This window comes from Fukomys damarensis, unplaced genomic scaffold (assembly GCF_012274545.1).
Source record: "Fukomys damarensis isolate Sample0158 unplaced genomic scaffold, DMR_v1.0_HiC HiC_scaffold_23, whole genome shotgun sequence".
NCBI classification, from domain to species: domain Eukaryota; kingdom Metazoa; phylum Chordata; class Mammalia; order Rodentia; family Bathyergidae; genus Fukomys; species Fukomys damarensis.
In genome coordinates this window covers 44,007,301-44,030,956 of record NW_022900935.1, presented here as the reverse complement: position 1 = coordinate 44,030,956, position 23,656 = coordinate 44,007,301, and the positions used below count along the sequence as shown (strand labels likewise).

General features: G+C 63.2%; 1 protein-coding gene across 1 annotated transcript in view; it reads right to left on the bottom strand.

Annotated features, from left to right (window-relative positions):
- Positions 1-23,656, bottom strand: part of Megf6 (multiple EGF like domains 6) — a 76,086-nt gene that overhangs the window by 5,369 nt on the left and 47,061 nt on the right. The window contains exons 4-26 of the mRNA XM_033767295.1: positions 18,131-18,253; positions 11,084-11,209; positions 10,276-10,398; positions 9,465-9,587; positions 9,184-9,321; positions 8,685-8,804; positions 8,391-8,513; positions 7,997-8,170; positions 7,565-7,696; positions 6,991-7,119; positions 5,915-6,043; positions 5,269-5,403; positions 5,064-5,198; positions 3,508-3,633; positions 2,945-3,076; positions 2,732-2,860; positions 2,520-2,651; positions 1,872-2,054; positions 1,671-1,799; positions 1,313-1,441; positions 931-1,059; positions 685-813; positions 112-240 (exon numbers count right to left, since the gene is read on the bottom strand). Of these exons, the coding sequence (XP_033623186.1) occupies positions 112-240; positions 685-813; positions 931-1,059; positions 1,313-1,441; positions 1,671-1,799; positions 1,872-2,054; positions 2,520-2,651; positions 2,732-2,860; positions 2,945-3,076; positions 3,508-3,633; positions 5,064-5,198; positions 5,269-5,403; positions 5,915-6,043; positions 6,991-7,119; positions 7,565-7,696; positions 7,997-8,170; positions 8,391-8,513; positions 8,685-8,804; positions 9,184-9,321; positions 9,465-9,587; positions 10,276-10,398; positions 11,084-11,209; positions 18,131-18,253 (3,057 nt within the window). The remainder of the gene's footprint in view (positions 1-111; positions 241-684; positions 814-930; positions 1,060-1,312; positions 1,442-1,670; positions 1,800-1,871; positions 2,055-2,519; positions 2,652-2,731; positions 2,861-2,944; positions 3,077-3,507; positions 3,634-5,063; positions 5,199-5,268; positions 5,404-5,914; positions 6,044-6,990; positions 7,120-7,564; positions 7,697-7,996; positions 8,171-8,390; positions 8,514-8,684; positions 8,805-9,183; positions 9,322-9,464; positions 9,588-10,275; positions 10,399-11,083; positions 11,210-18,130; positions 18,254-23,656) is intronic.

Genomic DNA, 23,656 nt, shown 5'->3' with positions numbered 1-23,656 from the left:
GCATGGGCTGGGGACACTCCCTGGAGGGGCCTGGGACCCGAACCTGCTGTGAGGTGATGACCCTCCCCTGCCCGGCAGGTGTCCCCAGCTGGCCCCACGTCCTGGGCTCACCTTCCTCGCACCGTGAGCCCCTCCATCCGGGAGGACAGAGGCAGGCCCCCGTGACATGGTGGCATGTGGCTCCCCGCCGGCAGGCACAGCGCTCCTTGCAGTGAGCCCCAAATGTACCCTTGGGACAGGCTGCCAATGCCAAAGGGACAAGACCGACAGGAGGCTGCACCCCAGGGCCTCAGGGCCCTGACCATGGAGTGCAGGAGCAGAGGTGGGGACCCAGACAGAGTCCAGGCCTCTTCCCAGCTCCCCAAGGCCTGCCTGGGCTGCCCAGAGGGGCTGGCGTCCTGGGAGAGGTGGCCAGCAGGAGGCCTGGGAGCCGGGGCTGAGGACCCACAGTCCACCCTGATACCATTCGTCTGACTGAACGGGCTCATGCTGGCTGGGGAAGGGCCTCAGGCACAGGGCCCAGCGGACACAGGCTTTAGACCAAGGTGAAAATGACCCTCTCTGGAGGTCTGCCCCAGCACATCTCACGCCGCCCTTGGGGGCAGACCCTGCCGGGGGACACCGGCAGCTCAAGGAGCAACCCCATCTCCTTCCCACATCTGTGCACCCGGGCCCCTCACTCACAGCTCTGGCACTGGTCCCCTGTCCAGCCAGCTGGGCACAGGCAGCGGCCAGTGTGTGGGTCGCAGAGGCCCCCATGGAGGCAGCCACAGCTGAGCCGGCAGCCAGCCCCATAGCGTCCTGGGAGGCACTCTGCAGGGGCGGGGGGGTGAGCATCCACCTGTGGGCCCAGGCCCCTGTGCCCATAGGACCCACCCTGGAAGGCCGCGCCCCAGCCCCTGGCAGTCCACCTGGGCCACCGGCGCTCACCATTTTCACAGGCCAGCCCAGTCCAGCCCTCTGGGCACACACAGTGGCCTGTGGTGGGGTCACAGCGCCCTCCGTTCCGGCAGAGACAGGAGTGTTGACAGTTCTGGCCGTACAGGCCAGTGGGGCAGGCTGGGCAGGAGGGAGCGACCTGGGACATCTGCAGGCCCCATGAAGCCCGGCGCCAGCTTTGGGGTTGGGGACTTTGCCTGGGCTGCTGCACAGTGCCCGAGCCCAGGCCCACCCTGGCCCCACCAACCCCAACAGCCAGGATCCCGTCCTAAGCACCCCTCCCACTTCCCCCAGGGTTCCTAGCACCTCCCACCAGCTGATGCACCCCACTCTCAGGTGACTGCACCGGGGCCCTGCAGGAGACAAGCCTTACCCTGAAGACAGGCAGGCCCCATCCATCCAGGTGCACAGTGGCACTGCCCATGGACAGGGTCACAGGAGGCCCCGTTGGAGCAGGCGCAGACCTGGCTACAGTTGAGGCCGTAGGTGAGGGTTGGGCAGGCTGCAAGGGAAGGGTGGTCAGAGGCTGAGGCAGGAGGGTTCCTGGAGGAGCTGCAGTGGGCCATCTTGGACAGCTGGGACCACTTCCCCTCCCTCTGGCCTGGCCACCCTCTTGACAGAGCAGCCACATGAAAGGACAGGCACACAGATCCTTGTGGGCCAAACTCTGCTCTGGGAATATCCAGGACAGGGTCACAGGTGTCCTGAGGCGGCCCCAGCCCTTCACACACCCTGGGTACAGTGGCGGCCCCAGCGGCCAGCAGGGCAGATGCAGGAGCCAGTCACAGCATCGCAGGGGGCCCCAGCAGAGCAGTTACAGGCACCGTTGCAGTCCACACCGAAGAAGCCAGCTGGGCAGGCTGCGGGCAAGGGTGGTGTTGAGGAGGGGCCCAGGATGGGGACTACCCGCATCCCAGCCCAGCCCTACCTACCAAGCTCACAGAAGCTGCCCCTCCAGCCGGGTGGGCAGGTGCAGGCCCCGCTGACGTGGTCACAGGCTGCCCCATGCTCACACTGGCACCGCCGCCCACAGCTGGGCCCGAAGTAGCCCTGGGGACACTCTGAGACCCATGGCCCCGGCCCGCTGTCAGCAAGGGCCTGGGCCTGACCAGGGCCTGACGATGGGGAGTAAGGCCTAGATCACGAAGAAGCCTCTCCTTGCACATGCACCGCCCCCAGCCAGAGCTCCATGAGAACCCCAGGCATCACCTCTAGGAACTGGGGTCTCCTTGTCCCCCTACCCTGGTTTGGGGGACACATGGTCCATGCCACCTTCCTACCCTCCCGGGGCGAGTGGGGTGGGACAGGACATGCCTCTCCTGCCTGCTGCTCCAGGTGGGCCTCCTGTGTGACAGCCAGTGGGTGGGCAGCAGGCAAGGTCAGGTGGGCACAGGGCAGGTATGTGCAAGCGAGTGCGTGTGTGTGAGAACTGTGGATGCAGGTGTGTGTGCGTGTGTGTGCATGTGAGAACCATGGACACAGGTGTGTGCAAAGGCTGTGCACATGTGTGTGTGCCCCTGAGCATGGACATGCCTGTGTGCACATGGGGCAGGGGTGACACAGCCCAGCGCCGGACTCACGCTGCTCACACCAAGGTCCCACGTAGCCAGCCTCACACAGGCACAGCCCACTGGTAGCGTCACAGCTCCCATGGCCCACGCTGCAGTTGCAGGGGTGGCTGCAGTCGGGGCCCCAGTGCCCACCGTCACAGGCTGTAAGAGCCAGGGTGGAGCTGTGGAGCCCAGCCTGGGGTGTGGGGGCAGCTCAGGGCAGGACTTCGAGGGCTCCATACCTCTCTGGCAGCTGAGGCCGGTCCACCCAGGGGCACAGCTGCAGCGTCCAGTGGCCGGGTGGCAGTGCCCATCATTGGCACAGGAGCACCTCATCTGGCAGCCAGGCCCAAACCAGCCTGCTGGACAAGCTGTGGGCGAGCAGTGAGCCTGACAGCCTGGCACCCCCCACCCACCCCCAAGCCACAAGGGAGCCGGATTGGGGCCACACTCACCATCCTGGCAGCGGCTGCCAATGAAGCCGGGGAGACACAGGCAGGCTCCGGTCTTGGGGTCACAGCGGCCACCATGGTCACACATAGGGCAGATCTCCTGGCAGCCCAGCCCCCAGTGGCCCTCGGGACAGTCTACCCCCCACCCCCAGCCAGTCTTTACTCTGGCCAAGGTGGGTGTGTCTAAAAACGCATGCCTGCCATAGCACCTAACCCCTGTGCCACACCCAGGAGGGGACCTGCAGTTCCCATCAGGCCGCCCCAGCCCCTCTACCCTCAGGAGAGAAGTCCCAGTCCCAGAGATGGCCCAATGGAGTCTGTGGAGGTGCAAGAGGACCCTATGTAGGGAGCAGGGAGCCCAAGAGGGAATCAGCCAGCATCCCCCCTGTGCTCAAGTTGGGTCCAGTGTGAGCTCTCAGAGCTGTAGCAGCCTGGAACTGCAGCGCCAGGCCCAGGGGTCCACACATGTAGCGGGGCTGCAGTATCCAAATGTAGCCCAGGGCGGCCCCACCTTAAGTCACGTGGCTGAGGGAGGAGGGGTTGTGCAAGGTCCTGACGCTACTCACCTGCCCCACAGTCCTCCCCTGTCTTCCCTGGCGGGCACAGGCACTGCCCCAAGGCTGGGTGGCAGGGTGCCCCCCCACAGGAGCAGGACCCTGAGCAGTTCATGCCAAATGTTCCCGCTGGGCACTCTGCAGAAGAAGCAGGAGGGACCTCAGCCAAGGCAAGTGGGGCTGAGCTGCTTGGAGCCCTGCCCAGGGTCCTGGCAACCGTGCTCTGGGGCTAGACACCACCCCAGATCCTGGAGGGGCTGCCAGACAGTGAGGGCTCCAAGGGGACAACGCTGTGAGAGGCAGGGCGGGTGCGGGAAGGCGGAGCAGCCCCTCCCAGCTCGAGCCGTCCAGCACCCTGGAGAGCTCCCCACTTCCTTCAGCCCCATCCTGGTCTTCCACAGGGACCTCCACGGGTGAGGCCAGTGTCCCTCAACCAGGAGGTGCAAGTCCAGCCCCCACCCCATGCTCCTCACCAGCTGGAGCCCTCCAACTGCCCCAGGGGCTGGGAGAGGTTGCATCTGGCCTGTGCCCAGGAGCTATGCCTTTGCCAGCAGGGTGGGAGCGCTCAGAGTGGGCTCTGGAGACCTGGGTCCCCCTCACCCACAGCTCTGTGACACCAGGGAGAGCAGTGACCCAAGAGTCCTGTGTTGTGGGCAGGACTGGCCTGGCGCTCAGGTTCACAGCAGGGCCTCAGGAGATGTGTGGGAGCTGAGCAGCCTGCTTGGCCCCAGCAGAGACTGCTTCATGCAGCCCATACCCACTTTGCCCTCAGGACCCAGCCCAGCCTCCCTGCCCCAGGACCACAGAGCCTGAGGCTGGGCAGTGTCATTTGCTGTGCCCACCCTGAGGGCCCAGGAGGCTTTCAACCAAAATAGGAAAGAATGAAAGAAAATGCAGGGGTTGGGGATAAGGCAGGGCCCCTCCTCCTCCTCAGAGGTGGGACAGTGGACCCTGGGCACTGCTGAGCATGGCCTGAGGACATGGGCAGGCCACCTCTGGGGCAGGGACCCTTTGTCACTGTGACCAGGGCAGCATGAGACAGCTGGCTGGAGTGCACTCGGCCCTCCCTCTGCCCAGGCTGGTGGTGCTAGAATGAGGGGAAGAGACCCCTCTCCTGCAGCCCCTTGCCAGCCCTGATGGCCATGCTGGTCACACTGCAGGCCCTCGGTGCCCATTGTCTGAGCCAGCAGTGTAGACAGCAGGAGCCATGCCCAGGTGGCCACCCTGTCACATGTGTCCAGGACCTCTTTCTCCTGCAGGCCCCACATACCCTGTTGTCTCCTCTCTGGCTTGAGAGGCTGGGGGTAGCTAAGCATCCCCGTCCCACAGCTCCATGCTGCATGGGTTGTCAGTACAGGCTGAGGGGCCCAGGACATTTTCTCCAGGCAGGTGGTAGCTACCGCATCCCCAAAGGTGGGTTTGCGAAGTAGCCAGGACTCCCAGGGACCAATGTCATGGGTCCGCAAGGCTCCTCTATAATTGGGCACCAGTGTGGGGCCACTGGCCCCTGGCCGTGCAAGCACTGCTGGGGCCCGCCCTGACCGTGGGGTGCCAGGGCCCTCCCTTACCTTGACCACAGTCCGGGCCCTGGTAGCCAGGGGGACACTGGTCCCGACACTCCCCACTCACAGGGTCACAGGCCACACCCAGCGGACAGCTGCACACATGCTGGCACCTGGGCCCGAAGAAGCCTGGCTCGCACTCTGCGAGGTGAGAGGGGCATGAGGGCCAGCTGGGCACTGTGCCCTACCCCAACCCCACACCAGCACGCACCTGCCTGGCACCGCTCGCCCCGAAAGCCAGGCTTGCAGAAGCAGCTGCCGTCCCTCCGGTCACAGGACTGGGTGTGGGGCTGCTTGCAGCGGCACTCCTCGGCACAGCCCGGCCCGAAGGCCCAGGGTGGGCAGGCTGCACCCAGAGAAGTGAGCAGGTGCCCGCAGGCCCGCCCAACCTGCCCGTGAGCCAGGATCACGGCGACACCGTGTGCTGCCACTCCTGGGCTTGCTCTGGGGGCCAGGGTACCTCACCCCACCCAGAGGCTGATGGCTGTGCCCCTTTAGCAGCAGTGTGAGGAGCCATCTCCATCTGTCTGTCTCTACCCAGCCACCCCGCTTCCCCTCCAGTGACTGGACCCTGAGGATGGGTGACCTGGAGGGGGCGAGGGTCAGGAATCTGCAATGCCATGATCCCAAGCCTCGGGAGCTCCCTGCTCCATCCTGCTGCCTACCACTTCCCAGTCAGGGCTGAGGACCAGATCCCCAGAGGCTACACCATGACTGTAGAGAAAGGGGCTTGGGCTCCACAGCCCAGGGCCGGTGGCCGAATCGCAGCCCGGGCTGTGGGCATGAGTGCACCCAGCACCATCAGGACCCCGCCTCCTCCACGGTCACTTTAGACACCGTGGGGCAGCAGGACTCACCGAGATGGCAGAAGCGTCCGTAGAGCCCTGGGTCACAGAGGCAGGCCCCGTATAGGCGGTGGCAGCGGCCCCGGTTGGCACAGTGGCATTTCTTGTGACAGTGTTTGCCGTAGAAGCCCTTGGGGCAACCTGGGGAAGGGGCCCAGTGAGACTAGAGGAGATGGACTGGCCACCAGGCACAGCCCAGCATGGCGCCTGGAGCAGCCCCTTGGGGCCTCTGAGCCTCTGGAACGAGCCCTCTGGCCAGGCTGGCCACAGCAAACCGGGCACACTGGAGGGGGCACAGAGCCCTCACCCAGGGCCCCAGCATCTGACCCACATCTGACCTCCATCCCATAGTGGTCACCAAGCTTGACATTCCTGTCTCAAAGCAGGAAGGCCACAGGCCCCGAATGGCCACAGGCTCTGCATGGCCAGTCCCTGGGCTGAGCCTCGGAGACCCAAGGGCAGTGCCATCCCCCAAACATGTCCTTCTGTGCCCGACCTGCCTGTGTCCCTCTCCTGCTCTCGGGCTGTAGCAGGAACCCCAAAGCTATGCCCCTACCCTAATCCCCAGCTCTCCAGTTGAGGTCACCCTGCATGGCCAGGTGGATCCCACATCACATCAGATGCAGAGGCAGGAAGCGAGACACAGCGAGGGAGGCAGAGGGGCTTGGCTATGTACAGCCACAGGCAGAAGCTGAGAGACACCACCATGGACTGGGGACGCCCAGCACCAGCAACCAGCCTGCTGGCATATTTGGTGACTGGAGACCTGTTGGGAGCTAGGCACCCAGATGCAAACCCTTTTCTGCCCGCTATCCCTGTCCACATGACCTGCCACAGCCACGGCTCTGCCAGGCAGGCTTCCAGGGCCTTGGAGCCCACTGCGCCCTCCCTCATTGCAGCGAAAGGGTCTCACACACTGGCCACTCCCCCAGGCACGGTCAGGCTCAGCGCATCCAGTTTCCACCTCCTAGAGCTGAGTTCTGGAAGGCAACCCTGGAGAACCAGTGCAGGTCCCGCTAAAGGGCCACTGCTGCTCCCACTGCCCACCCTCTCCTCCCTGGGCGATTCCTTCCAACTACCACACGCACCATCCTCACAGTGGGCACCACTGACACCCGGAGGGCAGTGGCAGGTCCCGATCACCGGGTCACAGGTCCCGCCATTTTGGCAGCTGCAGGGGGAGCTGCAGTTCTTCCCAAAGGTGTCTGGAGGACAAGCTGCAGGGGTGACAGGGACCACCAGGGTCACCAGCCAGCAGGACCCACTCAGAAGCAATGAACAATGATAACACCAGTGTCCTGAGACCCCAGCCACATCTGACAGACATCATCCGTCACCACATCCTCCCCTCTGCTTTCTAGAAGGTGGCCAGCTGCTCCTCTCCTCTGCCCCTCAGAAGTGTTGTACACCCCAACTGCCTGGCCTTTGTAGATGCCCTGATGTTCAAGATGTTTGTTGCTGCTGGACCCTGCCTCAGACTGACCTCAGCTTGCCTTCTCCCCGGGAATCCCATCAACCAGAACTGTGCCCAGCACAGGTGGACAGGCAGGGGACAGCTGTCATTCACTGGCCACACTGACCTGGCTGCTCACAAGTCCCAGGACTCAGGCCCTGCCCAGTGCCCCGCCAGCACCCCTGGATCCCCCCAGCCAGGGGCCTCACTCTCATTGCAGATGAGCCCAGTCCAGCCTTCCGGGCAGTCACAGCCCTCTAGTCCTGGGAGGCAGTTCCCGCCATTCCTGCAGTCGTCACAGGTCAAGCTGCAGTCGTGGCCGAAGGAGTCATCCAGGCAGACTGAGGGCAGATGGGAGGGACAGCAGATCAGACCCTAGCCTCAGGCCCTGGGGCCAGGGAAGAGGACACGAGAGACATCCTCAGTGCTTAGGGTCCCACAAGGGCGGAAGTGGACACAGGACCCAGATGCCGAGGCCAGGAAGAGCCCCAACCCAGGAGTGGGGCCTGAGTTAGTTGGGAGCTTGCTGTGTGAGTGGCTTGGCCTCTCTGGGTCAGGGTGGGGGTCCTTCCTCATGCCCAAGGCCACAGGATGGTCAGCAGCATGGCTGTAGCCGAGCCTGGACTGGGCCCACCACTCACCAAACTTCTCTGTGAGCCTGAATTCTCCCCGCAACTCTGCCTCCTCTTCCTCCTCCTCGGCCCCAGAGTCCTCCTGGAAGAGCTGTGTCAGATCATCCCGCAGCACTGCAATGTGGGGCAGGGGCCGCTCAAAGGGCAGCTGCCCATCCAGCTCCAGTGCAGGCTCCTCCAGAGCTGTGAGGGACAAAGAGCCCTGAGCCCTGGCTTCTGCTTTCCCCAGGCCAGGTAGGAGCTGGACCCCTCCATGACACTTTGCCCTGGAGACACTCGTGGCACAGCTCCCACCCTGCACCCTGCGGTCCCCACCCCTCAGCACAGGCCAGGACCCACAGGGCCCACACAGGCTCGGGGACAGCCCTGGAGCTGATGGGGGTGCCCGGGCAGCAGGGCTCACGGGTGCAGCCCCTGCGGTCCTCTTCCAGTCGAAAGCCGGGCTCGCAGGAGCACTGGAAGGAGCCGGCCAGGTTGGTGCAGCGGTGCTCGCAGCCGCCTCGGCTGGAGGTGCACTCATCCACATCTGCGGGCAAACGGGGCTGCAGGTCAGGGCTGGGCCCCACTGCCTGGCTCCCTGGCGGGCAGAGTGTGGGTCTGGGGCAGACACCACCCCACCACAGCGGCCTCCCCTGCTACCAGGGCTCCCTTCACATCCTCCCGAGCCCTTGGCCACGCCCCAGGGACAGACACTCACCCTCACAGCCGCAGCCATCGGTGCTGAGCCGGTAGCCAGCATAGCAGCCACACTCATACCCCCCAGGGGTATTGGCACACACCTGCTGGCAGCATGGGGCGTCGGCACAGTCATCCACGTCTGTGGGGTACACAGCAGGAGCCCCCTTGTGCCTGGCGCCCTCGATGCCCCACAGCCAACAGCCCCCCATGCGTGTGCTGCATGTGCACACACACACCTACACACACCTGCACACACTCACATCCAGTTACAGGCACACAAGCACGCCCTTGCAGCCACACACAGAGGGCTTGGCACAGCCTGGGGCCGGCAGATGGGGCCAAAGGGGTGTGAGTGAGGCTGGCAGCAGATTCGAGGATCCAGGCCTCTCAGGGTGGCTGTGCTGCCTCTCACCAGGCTCCCCAGCTCGGGCCACCCCTCCCCCAGGACTCCGCTGAGGGTGCATCCTGGCCACCAGGCAGGAACCTGCAGGGCATGGCAGGTAAGCCCAGGCTCGCACCAACGCAGGTCTTCTGGTCCTGGTCCAGCTGGTAGCCACGGGGGCAGGTGCACAGGGGTCCCACACTGCTGTGCCTGCAGCCATGGGAGCAGCCTCCATTGCCCACCTCACAGCTGTTCACAATCTCCATCTCGATACCTGGCAGAGACGGGGCATCTGGGATGTGCAGTGGGGTCTGGGCCCCCTTCCTGCCCCTGCCTCCTGCTCATGCCCAGGGCTGCCCAAGGGACCCAAAAACCTGGCCAAGGAAGCCCGTCACCCACTGCTCACCGCCCACTCACGGTAGCACTGACGGACATCTGCACCCAGCTCATAGCCTGCTCGGCACACACACTTGAAGGACCCCTGTGTGTTGAGGCAGCCGTGGGCACACTGCGCCAGGCCTGTGGCACACTCATCCACATCTGGAGGGAGAGATGCTTAAGGTCAGGGCGCAGGAGGAGCACAAGGAGAAAGCACACAGGGCTAATGCCAGGGTGCCACCTGGGCATGGCATGGTTGGTCCCGACAGGAGCTGCTCCCCATGCCAGGGTCCTGAGGATGAAGCTGGCCCTTTTGGGGCTTCAAGCCAAGCCCTCAGAGGGACAGGCACCATTCCCACTAGCAATCTGCCTGGTGCCATGTGCTTGGGGTCTCAGCTTCTACAGCCTGTAGCCACCCCAGCAACCCCAGGACACCTTGGACCCTGACTGGACCTGGGAGGCCCCCCAACCCTGAGGCTGCTCATCCTAGCCCTATGTGGGAAAGACGGGGACACCCAAGTGCCCAGGGGTCACGGGGCCACTTGGCAGGTGATGGAGGAAGCAATGCCCAGAACAGCATTAGGCACAGAGCCCGGGAGAGGTGGGCAGTGGGACTGTGCCTTCTTCCTGCTCAGCTCTGCTGCTGCAAGCTCGTGAACAGGTGGGAAGCCTGAGCTCTCTCCCAGCCCTGCTGAGAGGACCTTTGGCTGAAGACAGCGTCTATGTGGGCCCCATCTCTACCTTCCACCCACCACCAGGGAACTGGGACCCAGCACCAACCCGGGTGGTGGGACGGGCTGCCCGGATCCCACAGATGCAGGCAGGGGGGTGGTGGTGTTGGTTTTCCCACCTTCGCAGGCTTTGTGGTCTTCAGCCAACCGGAAGCCTGCATGGCATCCACACTGGACCAGGCCCTGGAGCTCCTGGCACGTGTGTTTGCAGCCGCCATTCCCTTCCGCACACGAGCTTCTCCCTGCAGCTCAGGTCCCAGCAACCAGCAATGGAGGCAAAGGAAGAGGTCAGGGCGAGTGGAGAGGGAGACGTGGTCAGGCTCAGAACACTGGCCACAGTGGGCGCCACCTCTCTCCTTGCCCAGCCTGGATAGGGTCTCCTCCCCAGACATGGGAAGCCCAGGGGACACTTAAGGAGACCCACAGCCTGGGGACAGTCAGGTTCCCTCTTGGACCCAGGAGGGCCATGGCTCCCCGGTAATTCACAGAACGGGAAGGAAGGCCCAGCTGCACCAGGGTATCTGTAGAGAGGTGGCTGTGCCCCCAGCCCTGTGACCTATGCCATTCCAACCCCATAACTGGCTTCAGTCCCCCACACCCACACTCAAGCCTGTCCTGCGTCAGACTGGGATAGGTGGGGGGAGGCGCTCTCCCAGCCCCTGTGCACCCCATGTCCACATCTGGGGGTTCTGATTCTACCAAGCCCCCCTCACTGTAGGCAGTGCCAAGGCCCTGATCAATGCCCAATGGGGCCCAGCTGCCTCCTGTGCTTGTGGCATCTGGGGTCACCTGTGGAACAGAGGCCACACCCACACCCTGAGCTTCCTGTCCTTGGGCTGTGCAACCCGGAGCACAGCCCCCCACCAGGCCCTGTGCAGCTCAGACTCAAGCCGAGCCTGCCCCCAGCCCCTGGGAGGCAGCACTCACGGACACAGCGCCGACCATCCTCATGGAGCTGGAACCCGGGCTGGCACTGGCAGCGGTGCCGTGTGGTGGTGAGCTGCACACACTGGTGCTGGCAGCCGCCATTGCCCAGGGTGCAGGAGTTGACAGCTAGAGACAGAGAGGAGCCAGGTCAGCCACCTCCCACAGGAGGCTCCACTGCCTTCCATCTCTGTCCCCTCGCCTGGCTCTGTTTTCTCAGCTACCCATAGGTCCCCAGCATGGTGGCCATCGCTCTGCACCCTCCAGCCCCAGGCCAACAGAGGGCAGGACATAGAGACACTAGGGACTGTGCCACCTCAACACAAGTCCAACACCCCCAGGGCATAATGCAAAGCAAAGGGGCCCCAAGAAGCCTGAGAGAGAGGGTCTGGCACCCGTGTGCTCGGCACGTGCCTGGCAGAGGTGGCCGAGGCCCATCCTACCATCCTGGTCCTCAGACCAGGGCAGAAGGGCAGAGAGAGGGCTACAGGGGACAGCCATTATGGCCTGCATACCTGGCCTCCAGCTCCCCAGGAATCACAGCACCTGCCTCCACCTTAGGCTGCCACGCCTTCCATCTGACCACAGTGCCCACTCTTCTGGTGGCCACGGGGACAACACTGGCCAGGCCTCGAGGGACAGCCAGCCTCCTTGCCTTTCATGCTCACACCCCTGTGGGGCACAGGCTCTGTAAGGGCAGGGTGGCCTAGTAGGTGCCATCCGAGGGAGGCAGGGATATGGGTGTGGGCTAGGCCAGGTGCCCAGGGTGGGCACTGCGTCTCCCAGAAGGAGCAGCCAGAATTCAGCATAGATTTGGTTACGATCAAGTCTCCAGGCATGGACTTGTGGCTGGGGAGCTGCACAAAGCCCAGAGAGGAAGCCACAAGAATGTGCTGCTGTCCTGCCCAGGGAGCTTGGGCTGTCTGCCTGCAGGCCTGAGCCCTGTTACCTAAGCCCTGTGGCTGTGGGGATCCAGCTTCACCCCAAGATGCTGCCTGTGGAAGAGGTGCTGCCACCCTCAGGGCAGGGTTGACCCTGGCCTGACTCTGGGGAAGTGGTTTGCTGTCACAGCATGTGGAAAGGGGTACACATTGGCGCAGCAAGCGCTTTGAGGCCAAGGCCCCAGCAGCGACATGGAGCCCATGAGCTGCCCAGGACTTGGGAGGCCAGCGAGCATGGGCCCACGGCAAGGCTCCCTCAGAGCACAGCCCTCGGGGCACCATCTCCCCACAGGCTTGTCAGCAGGCAGCATGTACGGAGGGCCCCCTCTCCGCCTGTGACTGGCTTTACCACTGTGTCCTGGCCACTCACACCCATATGTGCAGCGGGGAAGAGCGGCAGGCTGAGTCCACCCACCTGCCCACCTGAGCGGTTCTCTTCCACCTGCCACACCCCCCAGAGCCACCAGCCCACGGCCTGAGCCGACCCCGCATTCCTGGGGGCTCTGTTTACTTGTGCACCACACCAACTGCATCCCTGCTTGGGACAAGTAATAGGAACCAGAAGCCCTTTCTGGCAGGGCCGGCAGACAGAGGGGCACAGAGCCCAGGAAGGGGCAGGAGAGCAGCTGGGCAGGCGCCAGGGGCTGTGGCAGGGCTGTGCCTTGGTGCCTGAGACGGGCCCAGAGAGGAGCCCACCGGGGCAGATGGCAGTGAGCTGTGGGCCTGGGGTCCTCATCCTCCCCTCCGGAGCTGACACCCAGATGCTCCCAAGCTGTGTGTGGATGGAGCCAGGACAGTGTCACCCTGCGCATCCTGCCTGGATTCCCGGAAAGCTGAGAGAGGCAGACTCCCTCCGGGAAGAGGCGGCCTCCCAGGGACTGTGCTGGGCCCAGGCTGATGTTTCCAGGCCCCTCTGTCACAGAGATCCAGCTGCAGGACACATGTCCCAGGGACCCTGACATAGCCAGAGGCTCTGCCCTAAGCCCAGTGTGTCCACTGGAAGGGAGGGAGCAGGGTTCTCTGCCTCGCTGCAGGCTGGGAGAGCTCACAATGTGGGCTCCACAGCAAGCCCCCTTTTTTCTCTCACATCTGCACTGCTCAAGCAGTGTTTTCTCCATATGAGATAGGACTTGGCTGCTTGCTGTGAGAAGTCCCACTGGAGCTTGACCATCTGCTTGAGGCTTCCTCGAGCCTGACACTGGGCTCTCTCTGCAGGGATCTAGTTAGGCCTCCGTGCACTTCCAGATCGGAATAAAGTGACTATTGTTTGATGCCGCTCAGTGTTAGGACCTGAATGTTGCAGTCCTAACTCTCAAAGTGACCCTACTTGCAGACAGGGTCCTCATGGGGTGGCAAGAGATGAGCCCCCACAGTGGGGCCCGACCTCACTTGGAACCAGCCGGCTGCATGTTGCCCTAGGACCTGCAGCGTGGGCCTGGCCTGCTGTGTTTGTTGCAGCAGCCAGCGCCAACTTGTACACTCCACGTTCCAGTTTACAGATGCCAGGGTGCGCATGCTGGGAGCCTGCAGGTTCTAAAAGCAGCAAAAGACCCACAGTTGGCGACCCGCAAGGCTCACATTCTGTAGGGGAAGGGGGCTTATAGAGAAGGCGCCCACACATTCCAGAAAACAGGCTTCCGACGGGGCCCAGGGCTGCCCACCTGTGCCCCTTGCCCTGGGCTCTTAGAGATGAGGTGTTCCTGGCAGAGGGCTCTGTTCTGGTAGAAGCAGGCTGGAGGCAGGACACAGACCTGGGCCCTGAGCCAGGTCCCCACGCTGGTGGTGACAGGCGAGGCAGAAGGAAGCAGCTGCAGTGTGTGGAGACTCCCTCTGCCGGAGCCTCCAACAAAGCCAGGGATTTGGGGCTGGTCTGAGGGTCATCCGTCAGGCCAATGTCCTGGGGTTTGTAATCACCGCCCTCACACAGTGTGGTTTCCGGGTTCCGAGAATTCCCACCACGGCAGTCAGTGGACACCACAGTGGTTCTCTCTAGGAACCTGCTGCTGGGCCAGCATGGAGGACGCAGCCCCTGGTTCCCCACTGCTCCTGCCCTGGGCATCCTGCCCCCCACCTGCCTGTGTATGGGACCTGAGGAGGCCCAGTGACAGCACCAATAGGGCCCTCTGGCCCTGATCCTGGCCAGACTGAGTGCCAGGCAAACACAGGCCCTGTAGCTTGGTCTGGGTGGCCAGGGCACCATCAGGCGTCGAGGGAAATGTCCAGCCCCACTCTCTCCCAGACCAGCTGTGCTGGCTGCCATCATTCCAGCCTCTCCTTCCTTAGGGCTGTCTGCCATGCTGTGTGGTTCAGACCAACGGGACAAGGGGAAAGGAGGGTCCCAAGGGAACTATGCCTGCACTGCCCAGTCAGCCTTCAGGGCACTCTGGGGCCAGTCAGCACACCTGGGGACAGCGCACTGCCCCACCTGTCCTCCAAGTACGCTGCAATCCGGCCTGCATGGAGGCCCGCCCCACTCTCCCCTCCTTGGTCATGTACATGACATGGCCCCCCAGACACTGAGCTCCAGGGACAGCCTGTCTCCCACTGCCCGACTGAACTGGCACCTGGAATCTGGGGGTGACGCTATGGCCACCTGCAGGTGCAAGCCCAGATTCCCTGCCCAGCTAGCACCCTGACTGCCTCCGCCTCCTGGCCTAATCCCCACCCCTCTCCCCCAGCTCAGCTGCCCCAGCCCCGCTAGGGCAGTGCACCCAGCCCAGGACCATGGAGAGGATCCAGGCACGTTGTCCATGGCTCTTCCTGCCTCTCCCAAGGACTCAACTCCCGCCAGGCCCCTGCAGCCCCCGAGGCTGGAAGGCTGCTTCAGCAGAGCAGCTGTGCTGGCTTTGAAGGAACTGGGGATGCTGGCGTGATGAGTTTCGTGGATGAGCCTGGCAGACTGCACGCTTCAGATGCCTGTGGCTTGGACCCCAGCCCCACGATGTTGCCAGCAGCAACCTCCAGGACAGAGGAGCCTCCCAGGGCCTCCCCACCAGGAGCAGAAGTGCAGGCAGAAGGGCCTCTGCAGCCTCTCTGCCCCACAGGTTAACGCAGGCCTGAGGAGGGAGGGGCCAGCCAGGGCCACGCATGCAGGCACAGGGCAGAGCCAGGCCGCTTCCACCAGCCTGTGCCCTAGGGCAGGCAGGGGCAGCCAGGCATGCTACCCGGGACACGCTGGCAGCAGTCTCTCCCCAGGTGTCCCTCCTGAGTGTGGCAGATATGAGGATGAGAGTTCAAACGGCCACGGGCCCCCAGACTGGCCTCATGTATGTCACTCAACCCAGGGGACAGGAGAAAGCCACATGTCTGGGCAGAGTCCCCAAGATCAGACAGGTCAGGCTCTGCACCGGGGCAGGGGTGTCAACTGGCACATCCCTACTCACAGTAGGGAGGGCTCCCCTCACAAGTTACAGGGCCAGGGGCGGCTGTCCACGCTGGCACACTGCAGATGCCATGGAAACCAAGAGTGATTTTCAGACACCACGACCACACCGCCTCCTGGGCAGGAACCTCTCCACTGGGGAAGGGAGTGGCCAGCCACTCTGAAGCCTGGATACCCCTCTCCCCACCCCAGGAATGGGGGACCCCGGGAGGGCAACCTGGCAACACAGCATCCCAGGATGCCGGCACCTGGGAACAAGGCCATCGCTGCACTGGGGCCAATGGCAAAATTCCTCTCATAGATTCTGTTTTAAGAATGGAAACAGAAACCTGTTTGAGTTTTATTCCGTAACATCCTTTAGAAGGGAGGCACACAGGGAGCTTGTGACTTCCTGCGCTCACCCTCCCCGCCATGGGGTGACTCCAAGGCTCCCCTTGAATGTTTCAAGGTCCCCTCAAGCTACTTCCTTGGGGACTTGCCAGATGCTTCTGCCCAGCCCCTAAGAGCTTCTGCCCTGCTAAAGAACCCAGTCCCATCCTTCTGGCGCCTTTTCTACCCCTGGCCTCCATAATCCTCGGTCCAGCCTGCTGGGGAGACCAAGGCCCCAGTGCTCAGCTGGAGTGCACCCTTGTCAGTCTGCATAGCCCCAAGGAGAAGGCCCTGCCAGCAGCCCAGTGGGTGGGAAGGGGCCCTGCTGCAGCTGAGCTCCATCTGTGCTTCTGCCCTGCAGCTGGCAACACGGGGAGGGCACAGCTCCTGTGAGTCTCCCTTTGCACATCTGCTGAGGCCCTCCCATCGCCCAGGCCCAGAGTGCCACTGAGAACCAGATGGAGCAGCTGCCAGCCAACCCACACCCTCACCCTTGACCACCGAGGCCCTCAAGAGTCCAGGGGTCTGGTATAGCCTGGGACCAGGACGAGCTATGAGGAGCCCCCGCCCTGGCCCCCAACAGGCAGCCCCCTAGGCCATGATGGGGCATTTGGCCTCCCACACCTGGCCAGCACCTCAGGTCCACTGCAGCCAGGGCCCGGGCCCCTCAGCAACAAGAAGCAGTTTGGGTGGGGGTGGGGCACCCCAGAACCCCACAGAAGCCCCAGGGAACCCTGGGAATTGGGTGGGATGGTGCCTAGGCAGGTGGCTGGGGAGAGGACCAGAGGCCTTGTGCCCCAGGCCACCAGTGGCTTCCCTGGATGGCCCAGATTGCCTGTCAGAGAGAGGTGGCTGCCAGCCCTGGGGAAGCCAGCGTGTGTGTCTCAGCATCCCCCAGGAGGGAGACAGATAGGACCACAGGGCCTCACATGGCAGAGGGCAGCTGTTGTCTCATGATGCTTCCTGCAAATCCCTCACTGAGAGCTGCAGCTGAGAGAAGGGGGAGGGACGCAGAGGTCACTGCTCTGTGTCCAGCCATGATCAGTGAGTCCCGACTGGGTCCTCCGACGGGATAGCCAGGAAGAGGACACCAGCACCCACAAGGCCATTGAAGCCCCTGGAGGGCACCACTCAGCCAGGCCAACAGGTCACAGCTCTGGGAAGACAGCCAGGTCGCCAGACCACAGGAGCCTTGGCACCTGACCTGCAAAGACCTTCAAAACCAGCAGGTGCCACCAATCAAGACTTCTGGGTCCCCAGTGCACAGAGTCCCAGGAATCCCAGCTCCGAGATAGCTGAGGGCATGGGCAGGGGCTGGGGCAAGGCTGGGGATCTGCCAGACCTCTGCATTGTGGCCCATCCCTCCTGGCCTTTGTCTCTTTCAGAGGCATCTCCATGAGCATCACCTCAGCACAGATGGGTGAGATGAAGAAGAGGGAGTGTCCCAGCTCTGGGGACAGTGAGGGGATAGCAGGGGTCCGCCCCACCAGTCCTGGGGCTGCTCTTCCCTGGGGGGCAGCCTGGCTGGGGCATGGGAGAGATGCCCCCCAAAATCTGCCTCTTGTAGTGGCTGAGGCGACCACAGTGCCCCCAGAAGTCCCAGCAGGCGTGGCTTGGCTGTGCCCTGACTCCACTGCCCTGGGCATGTGGTCAGCAACCTTTCTCACCGGGTTCTGCTCCCTACCCTGGAGGCTGCCTGGCTCCCACAGCCAAGGTTGGGACAGGGAGGAGAGGTACAATGGGCTATGAGCCGCTCAGTGGGAGTGAGGTCGTGCAGAGCTGCCCAGGCCCACACTGGGACTCTCAGTTAAAAAGAAGGGGCGTCACGCACTGGGACCCTCAGTTACAAAGAAGGGGCATCACGCTCAGGCCCCCCAGAGGTGGAAGTGTCTTCCTAGACCCCGGGCACCCATATCGCTGCAGCCTCCCGAGCTGGTGGGGACCCCAGACACCCACGGCAGAGGAACCGGAGCCCAGAGTCGCCTATCCCCATGGCCCCTCCCTGCCGGACGCAGTCCACTCCACAGGCCCCTGGAGCAGCCCAGCTCTGTAGGCCAGGAGCGGCCACATGCTGCCTGCCCGCCCGCCTCCTCCATTGCTCAAGGACATTTGGGTCTCCCTGAGTCTCAGTGGCAGCCCAGTGGGCCCCTGCTGACCGACTCTGCAGGCAGTCGCCTAGCAAGGGCACATGCAACCTGGGCTTCAGGGATCTGGCCAAGTGGCACCTCAAGACACCCCTTCTCCCACACCTGCCTCACTCCCAGGAAGGACCTTAAGACACTGAGGCTGCCGAGCCCACAGCACAGGAGCCCAGCACAACCAGGAGGGAAGGGGTTGAGGGCACCCAGTGACACTTACCCAGGCAAGTCCTGCCGTCGGAGTGCAGCCGGAAGCCGGGCTTGCATGCGCAGAAGTAGGAGCCAGGAGTGTTCACGCATCGGTGCTGGCAGCCGCCGTTGTGTGCCCGGCACTCGTCCACATCTGTGAGGAGGACTGGGGTTACAGCCGGGCCATGCCTCCGTGCCCAGACCCACGCCTTCTTCTAGGACTGGAACAGGCAGAGGTGGCTGCCCCTCCTGGGGCTGGTGAGCTGGGTAGAGAGAGCCAGTCTTGGTGGGCACTCCCAGGCAGCACCGGCCCCTCCTTCGGGGCCCACAGGTCAGAAAGCACAGCTGGCCCAATGTAGGGGAGACCCACTGGGGGCACAGGAGACATTAATGGCTCAGACAGTGTCCCCGATTCATGCCCATTCATGTGAAGAAGGTGTCTGAGCAGATGAAATAAGGACGGGGAGGAGGTCATTGTGGGAAGAGGCTCCTGGTCCAATAATGGACAACAGTCACACAGAGAAGCCACGGGGAGGAGCAGAACAGGGCAGGTGGCCAGATGAGGACGGGCGAGAGCCAGTAGGAGAAAGAGGCAGGAAGAACCTTGCCCACGTGTGAGTTCAGGATCCAGCCTTCATGGAGAGATGTTCCTGCTGTCTTAGGACCCTGGCTTGTGGCTGCAGCCCCAGGACACTCATGCAGGTGGGGCAGACTGAGTGCCCCTACACCTAGGCTCCCTGTGCAGGGCAGGGCAGGCAGCACGGCCCCCAACCCAGAGGGACTCGGCTACCACAGGACCCTTCCAGCACCCTGCATGGTTACTTTGAGAACTATGGTTTGTGGGGTCCCAGGAAAGGCCTGAGGTGTAGGGGACAGAGCGACAGGCTGGGGAAGGGGTAGGTGGACTTGATTTCCCACAGGGTGCTGGCTTGCAGGGTCTCGGCTGTCCACAGATGACCAGGAGGGCCTAGGTCAAGAGGGCAGACGCCGTCCAAGGCTATGGGCTCCATGCAGGGCCCTGGGCACCCCTATTCTTCCCGTCGGCACAGTCGCTGAGCTCAGGGAAGGTGCCACCCAGAAGACAGGGAGGGAGCTGGGGGCTTGAGAAAGACCCTTCACCAGGCCCTGTGGCTACCTCCTGCGGGTCACATGGGACACACAGGGTAGAGAACACACAGGGCACCAGGGAGCCCAGGCAGAGGCAGGGAAGATAGACACAACACGGAAGGCAGAGGCCACAGGTTTCCTCAGCTGCCGTGTGCATGGCTCCTGGTGGGGCCCCTGGTAGATAGGTGTCTACCACACAGCTGCCCAGCCCAGAACTGCCCACCAGGAAGAATTCCAGAACCCAGGGGCACCCAGGCCTCCAGGCACAAGGTCTGAAGTACGAGCTGTGTGCTCAGCAGAGGGACAGAGGGCAGAGGATGACACAGACACAGCACCCAGGAGCTGCCAGAGACAGGGGAGTGGAGGATGCCACTGGGAAGGCAAGGGCAGAGGCAGGGCTGCCTCGGAGCACCGGACTTGGCGCCAGGTCCAGGCCGGGTGACACTGCCAACCTTGCCACGCAGAAGCCTTGGAGGAGTGGGAAGGTGCTGACAGCTGCGGGGAGCAGGAGGACAAATCGGAGCTCAGGTGTGAGCACCTGGGGCCCTGGCCAGGGTAGCAGGTGGCCCAGATGTCAACAACCCAGGGACAGCGAGGCGCAGACAGCAGTGCTATGCTCAAAACAGCGGATTCCTCTCCAGGCTCGGCTGGGAGAAAGAGTAATTTCAGGGGCAGCTCCCAGGGGCAGCAGGGCACCAAGGTCTCTGACTCTGCTTAGCCATCCAGTGTGTCCCTGCTCTCTGCTGTGACGCTGTGACTGCCGGGCCTTCTGCCACCTCTGAGGCTGCCCCCTAAGTATACTTCTGAAGGACACAGAAAGCTGTGCTTCTCACGTACAGGGACCATGTCCCCATGCACACCTGCAGCAAGTGCCCGGCCACCACGGGGGACACAGGATGAGCCACAGGCTCCACCACAGGCCACGTCCACTCTGGGGAGACAGCCAGGGTTCCCGGGCCCTGAAGGTGCTGCCTGAGGGAGGTGGGAATGATACTGTAGGGACCTGCACCAGGAAGTCGCAGGGTCCTCAGAGGGGTGACTCGCGGGAAACACTGGGATACAAAGGGCTGGACCTGGAGCAAGGAGACGGCAGGCAGCGCCCACCCAGGGGCTTAAGGAGGATCCCCAGCTGAGGTCCCTAAAGGCAAGATGCAGCTGCGCATGCAGCAGGGGCTCCCTATGAACCAGCGGGCCTGCACCATCCAGTTCTCAGAGGGCCCGGGTCACCTTGCACCTCACTCCTGCCCCAGACCACATCCAGCAGCACTCACCCGGCTGGAAGACGTGGCCACACCCTGGGAAAGGCGATGTCCAAGGGAGCGTGGCAGCCTGGGGTACAGGGCAGCCCCACACTCAGCAGGGCCGCCTCCCTGAACATGACTGGCTGTATGGACCTGAACATTCAGTTGCATGTCCTGCCCCGGAGTCTCTCTTAGGTCAACTCCCTCCAGAAGTCCCCATTCCCTCTCAAAACAGGCCTCACCAGGCACGGTGGCATGTGCCCATGATCCCAGCACTCAGGAAGCTGAGTCAGGAGGATCACTGAAAGTTTGAGGCCAGCCTGGACTACATAGCAATACCCTGTCTCCAAAAATAAATAAATGGGCCGGGATTTAGCTCGGTGGTTCTGATGCCTGCTTCACAAGCCCAAGGATCCAAGTTCGATTCCTGATACCAAAAAGCAAACAAAAAATAAATAAAAATACAGGCGTAGACTGGCCAAGTGGGGAGAAGGCCCATTGAGTCCTCCACAACACCCTTCCAGGAGCCTCAAGCTGCTGTCTCGGGGAACTGCCTGCATGGAGGGGGCATGGGCAGGAGACACCGAAGTTCTGCCATGGCTCCTGCACCCATGTCCACTGTCTGCCAGGGTCAGCACTGGTGAGCCCAGCCACAGGCTCAGTGGCCTTCAAGGACTGTGGTCATCTGAGTCACAACCCTAAGGATGTCTGTGTCCTCGTCCCAAAACCCACTGATGACAAGGACTTCACAAAGGGGATTAAAGCAGGGCCTTGCACTGGCCAGGCATCCAGGGCTATCGGGCTGGACACAATAATCGCCTGGGCTCACAGAGAGGCGATGAGTGACCAGGGCCAGGACCAAAACACCTGGAAGATGCTGCAAAGCCAGGGCTGGAGGAGACCAGGGCTCAGGGACAAGAACACTGTGCATCCCGGAGCAACAGAGAGCCCTGCAGCTTTGGGGCAACAGCCCTGTCCACACCTTGGACTCTGGCCCCAGAGAGTCAGGGAGTCTTGGGTGTGGGGAGTACAGAGCGCTGGCCACAGGAGCCTTCAGGCAGCCATCAGTTGAGTCCAGGCAGCTCAGGCCACCCCAGAGGTGGGCTCTGGACAGCCCAGCTCCCAACCCCAGTGGCAGGGCCTCTGTGCCCTTTAGGGTGCTGCCCCCAACACCTCTTGAAGCTGGGCACCCTGGATCCCCTGTCTGTAGGCCTGTGCCCCAGGATGGTGCCATGCTGCCTGTACTTGTGGGGTACAGATTGGTCAAGTCTTGCTGGGCCCTGTGGAGGCTCCAACATGGAGGACCACAGACCCTACACCCCAGCAGGAATACCACCCTGCAGGGATGAGGGGGTCCAGGCCCCAGGCAGCATGGGCAGTGGGGCCCAGTGAGGCCAAAGGGAGCAAGGCAGCCACCCAGTGCCCTGCTGTCTGAGTCACAGGTGGTACCTGCTCACTGCAGGGGCAGCAGCCTGGCCCAGGGCAACATCACCTGGCCTGTGCCCCTTAGGAGAAGCTGGAGGGGCATCCAGTTGGGAGGAGGTAGACCAAGCATGGCCACGAGGAACAGCCAGGCCAGGGCTGTGCAGGGACATTCTCTGGTCCTGCTCAGGCTCAAGGACACAGCCAGAACACACACTGGCACACGGTGGCATTGCTGTGCCAATCCAGAAGCCAGGTGACACCTACAGGCATTTGCCAAGCTGGGCTGATGGTGCCACAGTGAGCCCACCACAACGCTACCAGGGGCCCAGGGCCTCCACCAGCTCCTGGCCCAGCAGTATACACACCTGGGCACAGGCGGTGCTGGGCTGCTGCCAACCGCCTGTCTCAGCGGAAACCACCCTGGAGCCCTTCCGAGGCTTCCCCGCCCATCTGGAAACAAGGCACCCCTGAGGCCCTGCCTGCCAGCAAGCTCTGCTCTGCACCAGCACCACATGAGAGCCCTGCTATCCCCAGGAGACCGCACTATTACCCAGGCTGCCCTCCCCAAGGTCCGCAGAGCAGCGGGCTCCAGCCCCCAGAACCCAGCCACCCTCAGAGCTTTGGATGTACACAGAGCTTGGCAACCAGGGCCACTCAAAACGACACACCCCCGGGCCTGGGCAGAGCCAATGAGTAGGAGGGACAGGAGGCAAATGCAGGCCCCAGCTGGGCCCAGGGACCCTGCAGGGGAAGCAGACAGCATCGCTCAGCACTCCAGCACCCTCAGGGGTGACAAGGAGGCTGGCCCTAGGACCTTCTGAGGGGCCACTGGTGACCAGGGCTGGGCAGGGAGCCATGAACCCCTGCCCGCCACAGTGGCAATGACTCACAGAACCACACCACACCCCTCACATTCCTGGGTACCCAGTGCTGGCTGCAGAGCCACAGAGCCACGTGGAGGGAGGCTGGTCCCCCACAAGTACTGATCCCAATCCCATGGCAGGGAGACAGGGTGGCCCCAGGCAGGTACCTGCCACAGCCACTTGTGTTCCCTGAACACCCGAGAGAGACCCAGCTCCTCCTACTCCCCCTTTCTGACCCCAGGAAGACCCCATACCTGGAGCAAAGCAAGGGACGTTTTCCTTCCCTTGGCCACGTGACCTTGCTGTCCACTGCTTGGACAGCCGCCACAGGGCACAGGGACGTCGATTCCTCCATTCCAGAGAACAGAGTGCCAGGCACTCACTGCCTGTACTGCCCATCCAGCCTCTGCCTCTCAGTGGCCTGGCACAAACTTTGAAATGAGGAAACAAAGGGAGAGGGCTGTGGCACCCTGGTCCCGCCCCCGGCCCCTGATGCCCACCTGGCCTCTGGTCAGCGGAGCTCACAGGGTAGCCAGCCTGGCCCAGGTGGCATGGGTAGCAGTTCCTCCAGAGGTAGCGGTAGTGTGTGCCTGAGATGCGTGCCAGGCCCCCCAGGAGCGCCAGGCACCAGAAGGCGGCCAGCCCACCGCAGCCCCCAGGCCCCTCCATGCGGGGCAGCGAGCGTAGATGTCCAGGCGGGGGGCTTTGTGTCCCGCTGGCCGCTGGACACCGGGATTCAGGCTCCAAGCTCGCTCCAGAGTGCACACCCAGCCGGCACCACCGGGCCTCTCCCGGAGCCGTCTGGGCTGGCGCGCCCACCCCTTGCCTTTATGGTCTCAGCTTTCCCTCCGCCCCCTGCAGGTAAAGGCCAAATCCTCAGGCACTGGGGGAGCTGCCCCGCCCCCAACCCCGCCCCGCCGC